The sequence below is a fragment of the Aureobasidium namibiae genome (genome assembly GCF_000721765.1).
Source record: "Aureobasidium namibiae CBS 147.97 unplaced genomic scaffold scaffold_2, whole genome shotgun sequence".
NCBI lineage: Eukaryota > Fungi > Ascomycota > Dothideomycetes > Dothideales > Saccotheciaceae > Aureobasidium > Aureobasidium namibiae.
Window position 1 is genome coordinate 152566 of NW_013581207.1, and position 11278 is coordinate 163843.

Below are 11278 nucleotides of genomic sequence, written 5' to 3' on the forward strand. Positions count from 1 at the left end.
ACGACGACGACGACATCGTGGCCTTGTAGACGATATAAACACACCTGAATCATGTGTCGTGCTGGCCTGCCATCTACTCAAACTTATTGCACGTTCGATCAGCATGTCTTCCCACAAGAAGGCTATTTTCAGTACCGGAAGCTCGCTATTGGGACAAAAACTCTCCTGACCACATTCGCTGCATTTCTATAAGCTGAGAAATCATGCATGCTTAATTGAATGCCACAAAATGACATGTTCTTATGGTAGCTGACGCATTCCCGAGAAACGACTCATTGTTGAAGACTCGATATCGGAACGCAAAGAAGTATCAAGACTTGGACATACGTCCAACGAGCGCCCTGGATCTTTCTCAAATCCTCACGCGTTTCAATGGAATAGCCATACCATGACAAAAGGTTGGTGCGATTTGATGGCAGGATTCGCGTTTGACGATCTGCTTTGCATCCACATACTCCCAAAACAGTTCCCCAGCCTCTGGCCTTGCCCCTGCTCAGACATCCTCGTGTTCCTCGTTCTCGTGCTCGTACATTTCCTCGTCTCCGGTCTCCTCACCATCTTCTCTCTGCTTACCAGCCTGCTCATCAGCCTGTTCATGATAGCCTCGCGGATGTCGTCCACAACTTCCACACACTTCTTGAGGTAATCCTCAGCGCCCTTGACCACATCTCCTGCTACAACCTCTCCCTCCTCAAAATTCCATGCCTTGACTCGGAGGTGCAGCGCAAGACTGTTGTCGAGTGCGTTGTCGATGGCGCGAACCAGGTACTCGTCGCGGAGGCAAAGAGGTAGCGAGCCGAATTCTTCAACCAAGTCCTCCATACTGTCGAGGTGGCGGTTGACTCCTGCTTTGACGCGGTGCATGCGGCGGATGTTGGCGAGCTGAGCAAGGGTGTTGCGGCTGCGGTCGAGCAGAAGGAATGCTTGAACATGGTGGAGATCTTCGCGGAGGGTTTCAGTATAGACGCGCTCAGGGGAAGAGGCAGATAGCTTACGAGGTTAGTATGCTTGTGGTGATGATGATTATTTGCAGCTGGTAGTATCTGGTTTGTCTTGACTCATTCCTTTGCGGTGGATGCGAGAAAGGAGGGTGTGCTAGTGAGAGAGAAAAATTTTGTCGCGATGTGAGACGGGCAGTGCTTCTCGAGCGACTTATGAAAGACATTCACTTCAGTCTCGAGACGACTACCTTCGACTTCATGTTTTCGCACTCATCGAGACCTACTTGCAGTATCATGGTAGCAAAGCAAGAAGAAGGAAATTCTCAATGGTGGTACCATCTAAGAGAGAAACACCGAACGTTCCAGGATTCCTGGAGCTTTGTCATTGTTGCTGAATGGCCGTTTTCTTTGTTGGTTTATAGAAGAGTTTCTTGGAGATTTTGAGCATGACAAGATTCAATGATTTTGTGTAAACAGAATCATCGTACAGATTAGCAGATCGTGTGTACCATGTACATGACGCCTGCGATAGTAGTAAGGGCAGTGATGGTCTGCGCAAAAGCTATAGCGAGAGACAGAGCGAAATAATACCTTCCACCTGGCTTATCAGCCTTGGTCTTTTCTCCTTGCCAGATCAAATGAGTGGCAGCCAAGATCCAATAGACAAATCCTCCAAAGATTCCTCCATCCCACAGTCGTGGCGTGGATCGTGGAAGCCTTAGTAGCAGATTTCGAAAACCAAGGCATGACGTCAGATAATTGGTCGCAAAGAAGAGAAGCAGGTGAAATACTACAGCGACCAATGGCCACATGACATCGCATCGCAGCATTTTTGGTGCTGATGTGTGAAGCCGGGAGACAAATGTCCGTACATGTTGCAAGAAAGGCTGATCTTGTTGTTGTGTTTGGTACCAATGTTGTACACCACCGTGGAGAAGGAACAGTACGATAAGGATCCAAAGGTATGAGTACGACCCCATCCATGGGCTACATCTCAGAAGCCAAGATGACAATACCGGGTAGTCATAAAGTAAGTGAGCTAACAACAAGGATACGCTGAAGATGTGAAAGTGACGCATCGAAGGTCCTGGCTCTGATGAACCAAAGTGACGCATCGAAGGTCCTGGCTCTGATGAACCGTGACGCAGCAAGTCTGGTTTTGATAGTCCACTCAGTGGCGGACTTGATGTCACAGCAGGGCCTGGCAGTGAGATTGGAGCAACACCAACTGCCGCTATGATGATCGAGAAGACTAAGGACCATACTGGAGACCCTTTGGAAGTGGTATATATCGCCATGTCCTGCCAAGCTATGCCCAAAAGCAGCAGATCCATCCTCTTCCAAGTCCGATGTCGGAGTCCGTTGAGTACATACTCGGCGACGATCAGAGCAAGTTGTATGGCGCAAAACTGGTTCGACACCATCTTGGAACGGTCAAGTCGTGCAAGCTCTCCTACCGTGAAGTGAATATGGAGTATAGGCAGTGCTGCGTTGATAACGTGTGACGCAATGGTCTGTTTCGTTCCTTCCCTCGATTGGGCGCGCGACTTCTCCATAAGTAACAGGCTGTCCTGGTGCTGTCCCATGCGTGGAGTCCATCCAAGTATGCGACGATTGAGAGACTTCTCTCGCCCGTAGACTTCATTTCGCTATAGGTATGACTTCACGCTAGCATGAGGTCCGCAGGTCTAATGCATCCATAGCATTTTGCAGTAGTTTTACGTATGACCCTTGAAATCTCCATAAAACTTTCGGCGCTGTGGACAACCGTGTTCACGAAAGAGCTCGAAAAGATGGACGGACTCGCTCCTATACCAGGACTGGGGTGCTAGGCGCACTCCGTTCCGAACGATATGGTCATGACCTGCAGATATGAGCCCCCAGGTGTGGTATTCGAGATCATCGAGGATCTGGTCGGAGGGACAGAAACAGAGCTTCACATCAGTTCAGATAGAAGCTCAGAAAACCTACACTGAAGACCTCGATGAGGGTGCCGTCTTCAAGGAGTTCGGCGGACGCAAACCCCGAGCACATCAAAGTCGAAGTACTCGTGATGATCAACGAAGGCGAAGCTGACAGTGGTCAGAGCCGACTCGAACATCTCTCTTGAGGTGAAGGCAGCGCGCAAAGTATGCGAAGGAACGAACAGGTCCGAAGACCAAGTCCGACTGCGAGAGATAACATATGTTAGTTCTTGCACGCGCTATAGCGCAACGTGGTTAGCACCGCGGAAGGGACTGCGTGAGCTGTGCAGTCTATGCCAGTGTGCGCACTTACCTCGCAATGCGAGTTCTGTGTCAAGTGATGGTCAGCATTGTTTGTGTACAGGTGCGGCGGAAGGTACTCACATGGAGCGATTTTGCTGATATTGAGTAGGTAGTTGATATATCTGTAGATGGTCGATGGGGTAGAAGAAATGAGCAGCATGAGAAGAAGTAAATGTGTTGACCAGACGCCTTCCTTCACAGACGAGTCAAACGTATCAAACACTTGACAAGTGGAAAGATAAGTGTGAAGACCATTGATCGAGATAAGCTCTCTCAGCTCTCAATCTCTCTCCATAGTCGACGCTCTCGAAAGTATAGCATCAGAATGCACAATAGTTTGTGTGTTCCGAAGATGTTCGGAGAAGGTCTCTAACAGACTATATTTGGGTGAAAGAAACTACTAGTTTGAGGCACCCCAAGTAGTCATAAGATTCAATGCAGTACGTATTTATGGTTCGATTGATTGGCTATCTGATCGGTCCCAAGTGATGAATATGTCCCATCTTCCAACCATCATAACAGGTGCGATAGCGGCAAGCTATATCAAATCAGTGAATGTGACATGAAATCTTCTCAGAGCATACACTCACTCGTTCAGAAGCTTTCGCTGTCTTCATGCTTACGTACGTTGGCCTGGAGTTTGTCCTTGACTTCCTGGATGGCCTTGCGGAGAACGATGCAGCGCTGTGCCATGAGAAGCAGCAGCTTATCCATCTCCTCAAGACGTGCCCAAGCACGCTTGAGAAGTTCTTCGTTACTTGGCTTGAGTGATCCGGCGGGTGTGCCGAAGAAGGTAGGCAGTAGACTTTCTGCCATTTTTGATGCTGCGCGCCATAGTAGTCAGATCAGTAGTTCAATTTGCACTATGGTGGAGACGGGGATTACACTATGTCGGAGACGGAACGATATACCTCAGACCTGCTGATTTATGGCGTGTTTATGGTGAGATGGTTGTCCATTTGGCGTGTTTTGGGAAGATCGCGTAGTCAACTTGGTGTGAAAGACGAGAGCCGGGGAGTCCTTTTGAATGAGAAACGGTGACGATCGAAATGTGTTGTTCGAGTCCACTCAATCCTTTGTTTGCTGTGTTTTTTCTAATCGGTCAAATACGGCATATTGCCCACTTCGAGCCAATACGGTACTCCAAAAAAGCTGAATTCCACATCGCCATACCTCAAACCCTTCTCTTCGAGAGGATCAGGATGCTAAGATCCGGTTCTTGTAGATTGACTTGTATACACATATGAATCTTGATAGACGCATAAGAAAGGCACCACTTCCTCCTATTTGGAGCGACGAGGGTCCATCCTCCCAGACCACTGACTTTCACTCACTCATCAACGCTTATAACGTAGTGGGACTCAGCATCACTCAGCGAACGGTAAGTTGGCCCAACTGGGAACCACACTTTGCGATAAAACTCCGGAGGAGTTTCCGTGGACTGAAGGTCATCCATTCGACCCTCATGGCATGCGGAAACGACTTATACTCTAACTTGCAAAGGTAGAATACTCTCCAAGCCGGGTAGGAGTTTTCCCAAGTTGCGCAACAGCGGCTTGGTTTCTCGCTGCTCGTTTGTAGGGTAGTAGGTAAGTAGATGTCTCCGACTATATCGATCGTTGGTAGCATTCAATGTAGACAAGTGCTAAAGGAACGCGAAACAACAGCAATCAAACAACAAGCTCCAGAATAAGGCGACCTGCAGGTATTATTGTGCACCAGACCTTCGACTCACGTCTTACTACTTACTAGCGATCGATCACTCCAGGAGAACAGCCTACACGAAGAAAAGATGCTGAGAAAATTCCTATGGCCAAGATAGTGGGACGAGCACATCTTGCATATGATTTATCAGGGGTCGACAACAAAGATAGAGTAACCAGGTCAAGGATGTCTTCGGTTGACAGGTGAACCCCCTCTTACGAAAGCGAAGATGGCAAAGAGAATGCAGAAGTTACCCATCGATCAAAACCTGTTCTTCTTCGGATCCAGATGCTATTACTCAAGCTGGTGGCTCGAGTGCATCTGTTGCTGCCAATAATGCGCCTGCCGGATCTTCAAGTGTGAATGACGCTACTGGCACTGTCGATGACAGTCAGATGGGTGACTCTACTCAGCATGACCCAGATGGAGAAGAAGCAAGTAACCCCGATTCCAAGACAAGAACATCAGAGTCTCTCAATCGAACACCCAGCTTCCTGGGCCAAACACTGACTGCGTCCAAGACAACTCTTCACCACGACACTACCAACTTCGTGCTCACCCAAGAAGCGATCATCAACACCAACTCATCTGGCCCTAGTTTCACGCGCACTGAGCAACGCGAAGATCCCAACACCATCGAATCGGGTCCGATCAACAGAGGCATAAAGAGACCTTTTAGCGCAATCTCAGACGCTTCCTCTTCAAGCTACAAACACACCATGGCAAACGACAAGTCTCCCACCAGTACCGATCAGACCAACGAAGCCATGGAGAACTCTGAGCAACGTACCGCTGGCTCCAGCACTTCTCCTGGTCCAGCCTCTCAGGTCCCAACCACAACCAACGACAACATCACCGAGCCCGCTACAGCCTCGGGCCCTAAGACCTCAGTGATGACCCGCAAGGCCGCTACCGCCAACATCGGATCGAACGAAGTCATGAACAACGACACTCAGCGCACCGCTAGCTCCAGTGCTTCTCCCAACCCAGCCTCTCACCTCTCAACCATGAGCAGCACCACAAACGACAACTCTACCAGTCCCTCCAACAATACCAGCAGGAAGATTTGCAGATTCACGCGCCCTTCTGCTCGACTCGTCAACGCCCCTTTGAGCAGCACCTCTCGCGCTGGCAACTCCTTCAGTGCCATCTCCAGTATCGAGTCAACCCCTGAGGCTGCAAGCATGAGCGAAAGCAACACTCCTCCCTCTGGTGCCATGGCTACTCCCAATAGCAACTCTGTCATGACTCCAGGCAGTACTGCTCAAGCCAACATCGCTTCTCATGGCAGCATCACTACTCAGGGTAGCATCACTCAAAACATCATCAACCCCACAAGCACCACCATGTCCAGCAACAACACAACTGAACCACCCACATACGCTCAAGTCACCGCCGCCGGCTCTCTCAGCAGTATAACTGCAACTGCAACCGCCTCCGTCCAGCCTACCCCCCCTCTCTTCTCCTTTCCCTCCACTTCCTCCGCCACCTCCCCTCAACCTCAGCCTCGCTACCACACCCCCCTCTCCCTCGCCTCCACCTCCACCAATCGCCCTCTCTCAGCCACCTTCAACCCCCTCCGCCCAATCCACAACTGGGTGTCTCCTCGTCCCGCCATATTCGCACGCACGGAATGGAGCGACGCTCAAAAAGCCGAGTCCATTGCTGATGAAGAAACATCAAAAGCTGAAAAAACACAGGAGGCAGAGAGAAAGGCAAGAGAAATGGAGATGTTGACGAAAGGCGCAAAGAAAGCTGAGGCAGTGGAAAAGGAAAGAAGAGCCAAGGAGTTGTGAAACAAAATGGTGGAGTGGCATGGTGAGCAAGGCGGCAGTGGTAGTGGACGCGGATGAGAGTGCCAGAAAGCAGAAATGGGCAAGCATGTCTACATCAAAGATCTTGCCCGAGCATGGGATTCAACGGCAGAGGGATGATGAAGCTCAGAGCAGGATAGAGGAGCAGAGATCGGCGAGATCCAACGCAAGCAGCGAAACACAGGATTGAGGAAGGGACTCGAGAGACCAACAAAGCATAAAATCAACGAGAGCAAGAAGAAACGCAAGCGCAAGAGCAAGGAAGTAATGAATCGGACGGAAACAAATGGGAAGGCAGGACAGAAAACGATAGATGCATAACAAAAAGAAGACGCAGCTGCAAACTTGTACACTGTATAACAAAGTACACTCTCCTTCTTGCAGAATATCTTACCAGTTTCCATTGCAATGCAGAGTGCGGAACTGTGGTGTGTACTTCTCTCGTGTTTGCATATTTACTCGTGAGAGCAAGCCGAGGAGGCTGAGACAGAACAGACAGCCTCGCACACGTCACCCCTAACTCTGGACACAAGGGGAAAATATTCCAAGAAGGGCAGTGTAAAGCGAGCAAGAAGAAAGGCAGGAGAAAAGAGTTTGAAAGAGATCGATGCAATCGAGGTATATCTGTCACCAAAACGCCTACCTGAGACAAGCAAAAGTCAAGTCTACTGACCACCCAGCCGCGAAAATTGAACGTCTTTTGAAACATGTCTGACCGTATATCAAATCATCTAAAACAGTTCAATGGCCAATATTGCTGTTCTCCTCCTTTTTCTGCGGGACGAACAACGATCTGGCGCCTTACCGCTCAAACACCATGCTCTTCTGCACATCATCAACAACCTTCTCCTTTCCTTTTCCTTTATCCACCTTCGCAGCCTCCATCTCTTTTTCCAGTCTTTCCTCTGCGGCCTCCATACTCTCCGTTCTCGCCGGAGTCTGGGGTGCCGCAGCATCAACCTCAGCACCCTCCAGCAAATCCCTACCGCCCTCATCTTCCTCTTCGTCATCAGTCTCCGTGCCACGTGTAGTAGCCCCGCGATCGATTTCCTTCTGAGCTTCGTCCATTCTGCGGCGCACTTCGGCGGCTACACGCATACCGTCTGTGACGATATTGTCCAGCATACCGCGAAGGCCTTTTCCTGGTGCCATGACACCTGCACCGGGGCCGCCGGGGCTCAAGACGGGCAGGTTGACTTTGGCGGGGAAGTTGCTGAAGGTAGTGAGGTTGGCTGTGGAGACGGTACCGGCGGGAAGAGGTGCATCGGCGAGGTGGAAGGAGTTGGGAAAGCCTGAGTCAAAGAATGTCTCTAGGACTTCGTCGGCGAGGATGAGCATGCGGAAAGTTGGGAGAGTGATGAATAGGGGGTGGTTGGGATCGAGGGCTTTGTTGGCAGATACGTCACGGTTCGGTGTTGTCTGGCCGAAGTTGAAGGGAGCGTTTGTGATGGGTGTGACGGGGGTCTTGGTGATGGATGGGACTGATTTCGATTCTTCGGATTGGGTAGTCTCGGGTTTCGGCTTCTCGTCGTTGAGGTTGAGCAGATCTTCCTCGGCATCTTCATCGTCTTCATCGTCACCGATACTGAACGAGTTGAGATTGTCTGCTGCCGCTGAAGCTGCGTCCTCTGACTCCCCTTCGGTGGGCTTGGTGCCATCGGCGGATGGCTGATCTGTTGTTACCGAAGATTGGTCCGGATCAGCATACTCAAAGCATCTTCTTATGAACGCCGAGATACTGCTCAAGAACTGCTCGTCCTTGTTTACTCCTCTCAACGGCATACCATCAGGTCCGATCTCGGCTTGAGCAGCAAGATTGGTAGATGATGCAGACGGGGTGACAGACCCGGTAATACCACGTCTCGACAGGAAGAGCAGAGCTTCAGAGATACGCAAAATACCTTCTCTGTCAACCTTGCCATCTTTGTCGTCATCGTACAGATCGAAAAAATAGCTGATGTTGGACATGATATCGCGAGGACCCTTGATGCGAGCAAAGCCAGCGACAACCTTTTGCAAGTTCAGAGCCTCAGAATTATCAGTGTCCCAGGACTTGAAGATGCGCTGCAAGAACTCGTGCTCGGCAGGCTCCGGACCAGAACCCCAAGGTGATAGTGAGATAGAGCGAGCACGGAACGTGTTGGCAAAGTATCCAGCATTCTTCTCCGAGTCCTGCTTGGCTGGTGAGCTGGGTGAGTCTGTTATGGCCCACTTGGCGAGACCGGCCAGGAACTCTCTGAAACTGTCATAGTCCATCTCTGTAGGACTGGGGCCAAGACCGACTCTGCCCATCTCAACGTTGCTGGGAATGCCGCTAACGATCCCATCAGCCTTAGTTTTGGCAGCTTTGGCTCTGCGTTCTTGTTCTTGTTGAATCATCTCCATTCTCTGTTGGCGTTCGTATAGCACGCCGTAGAAGCGATCGTACAAGAAACCTAGGTCAATAGTGCTCAGCTTCTTGCTTTCCGGGCCGAGGTTCCTGATAGATGTGCGCTTTGCGAAGGACTCGATGTTATCGAGAACAGCATCCTTGTGCTTGGCTCTCAGATCAGATATGCTTTGTTGCGTGATGCCAGAAAACTCCTTGAAAGCAACAACCATAAGCGCCTGGAAGTTTGTAACAGCTCTCAGCTTTGGGTTCTCGGACTTGGGGTGGGCGGACTCGCCGAGACGAGCAAAGTATGACTTGAGAACGGAGATAAAGGTGCCATCGTCCGCAGCATCTAACAACTCCTCGCCATTGACTCTGAGAATAGCCAGACCAATCTGGAACAAAACCTTGGGCCCTTCGAGGAAGAAAACATCAAGGACTCGGAACGCAAACATCAAGGGCATTGAGTTGATATAGAGCGAAAGGAACCAAGGTAACGAAACTACCGATAGTTGAACGTCTGACTTGGTGAGGTGCTCTGAAAGAATGGGTAGCGTCCTCTCCACAAGCGATTCGAAGACACGCTGATCCAAGAGAGTGCCGTACATGGTTTGCGAGTAGTATCCTGGAAGAAGCCGATCGCAGAGAACAAATAGAATATAGAAAGCCTGGGTCTCAGAGAGGTAGATGAGGAGGGCGGCCACTACAATGTTCATGGCTTGACAGTAGCCGACCTCCGGATTGACCCAACTGTAGGCAGTAAGAACGCGACGCAGACGTCCGATACCCTCTTCGCTTTGGAAGCCAGGATACTCTGGCAGACTACGGTTCAGGTCCTTTTCGATCTCGTCAATAGCAAGCGAATGTTGACCCTCGTATTTGTCGAGCGTGTCCTGGTAGAGCTTTGGCTGCTGCATTCGAAAGTAGAAAGATCCAGATGTGAGCTCCCACACTTCTCCACGAAGACGGTTTGGAAGACCAATTCTGACTAGTCGAGGCAGATCCGGCTGTCTGACCAGTGTAGCATTGCGACCGTTTTCTGGACAGCGTCAGCATACATTCCCGTCTCGTTCGGCATGAATTCGCATTACCTCGTAGATACTCGTACCACAACCTCATCTTGCCCTTGTCTCTAAGCTTCTTCGGATCACCAGGGTAGCGAAACTGCATGCCCAACCCAGCATCTGGAGGTTTCAACTGTTCTTCCGAACTCTGATCGTCGATCAACTTTTCCGAAGGAGAGTCTTTGTCGGAGCGACGCTTGGCTTCGGCAGCCAGCATGTATTCCGAGTAGCACTCTCCCACCACCTTGCGCATACCATCGACCTCGCGCATACCCTCACGCAGCCCTTTCTTCAGCATGTCGCAAAACTTCTCGCACTGGACTCTACTACCAGCCAGCTGGATTGTGAGCTTGGGTGCCGGAGGAGCTGTCTTTGCAGAAGGTTTTGTGTTTTTCTCGTCCGGGGCAGGGTAGCCATTCCAGGTGGTGATGGATAGGGCGAACATGTAGCTCTGACTGTGGAGACGCTCGACACGACGCACAGCACAAAGAGGGAGGGTGAAGCCATTGCCGGACGGACCTGCACCGTTGGTCTGGCCTTGGAAAGCTGTAGATAGTGAAGTGCTTGATGTAGGAGAGAAGCTCGAGTTCTGGGTAGAGAAGCACAGGAACTTCTCAGACAGGTGCAAGCGACCGACGTAGTGATTTCCCCGCTCGCGATCCCAATTGTTGCGCTCGTGGCTCTTGCGGGGTGTATCGGTTGGCGACTTGGACGAGGAAGATGTCTTGGGAGGTAGGGTCAACTCGGCAGTGATCTCGTACAGGGGGTTTTGCGAGTCTGGCAAACGGAATTGGTGACGGAACAGAGCAGCCTTGGAAGAGCGGTTGTCCGAGGGCGCAAGGTTGTTCAGCGCTGGTTGCAGGTTCTGGTCGACAAAGACTTGGGCCTTCTGCGCAAAGCTAGACAAGCTGTTCCACATGGTCGCGTGTTCGGAAGAGTGTGACGAGGTGTGGTCGAATGGAAAAGTGGTAGTGCAACCGCGGACGACAGGAGGCCGGTCAGGAACGGTAGTAGACTAGTCAGGGACAGACAATCGATGGCCCAGCAGCCTCGTGATCCAATCTCAGGTCAACATGCGAGCTGTAACTCTGCTGCTCTGCTTGGACGAATTGATTTG

At 50.8% G+C, this 11278-nt stretch overlaps 2 protein-coding genes across 2 annotated transcripts; both read right to left on the reverse strand.

The window, feature by feature from the left end:
• Positions 1-369: 369 nt before the first annotated feature.
• On the reverse strand, positions 370-4024 carry M436DRAFT_60248 (uncharacterized protein; the record flags this gene model as incomplete). Its single annotated transcript, XM_013575519.1, has 7 exons — positions 370-990; positions 1451-2580; positions 2671-2875; positions 2965-3109; positions 3219-3233; positions 3290-3303; positions 3836-4024. The coding sequence occupies 7 exons, from the start codon at positions 4022-4024 to the stop codon at positions 370-372; spliced, it is 2319 nt and encodes a 772-aa protein (XP_013430973.1).
• Positions 4025-7527: 3503 nt separating this feature from the next.
• Positions 7528-11080, reverse strand: M436DRAFT_38585 (TBC-domain-containing protein; the record flags this gene model as incomplete). The annotated part of the gene is made up of 3 exons (XM_013575386.1): positions 7528-8358; positions 8410-10136; positions 10189-11080. 3 exons carry the CDS (start codon positions 11078-11080, stop codon positions 7528-7530), a joined length of 3450 nt encoding a protein of 1149 aa, XP_013430840.1.
• Positions 11081-11278: the final 198 nt, after the last annotated feature.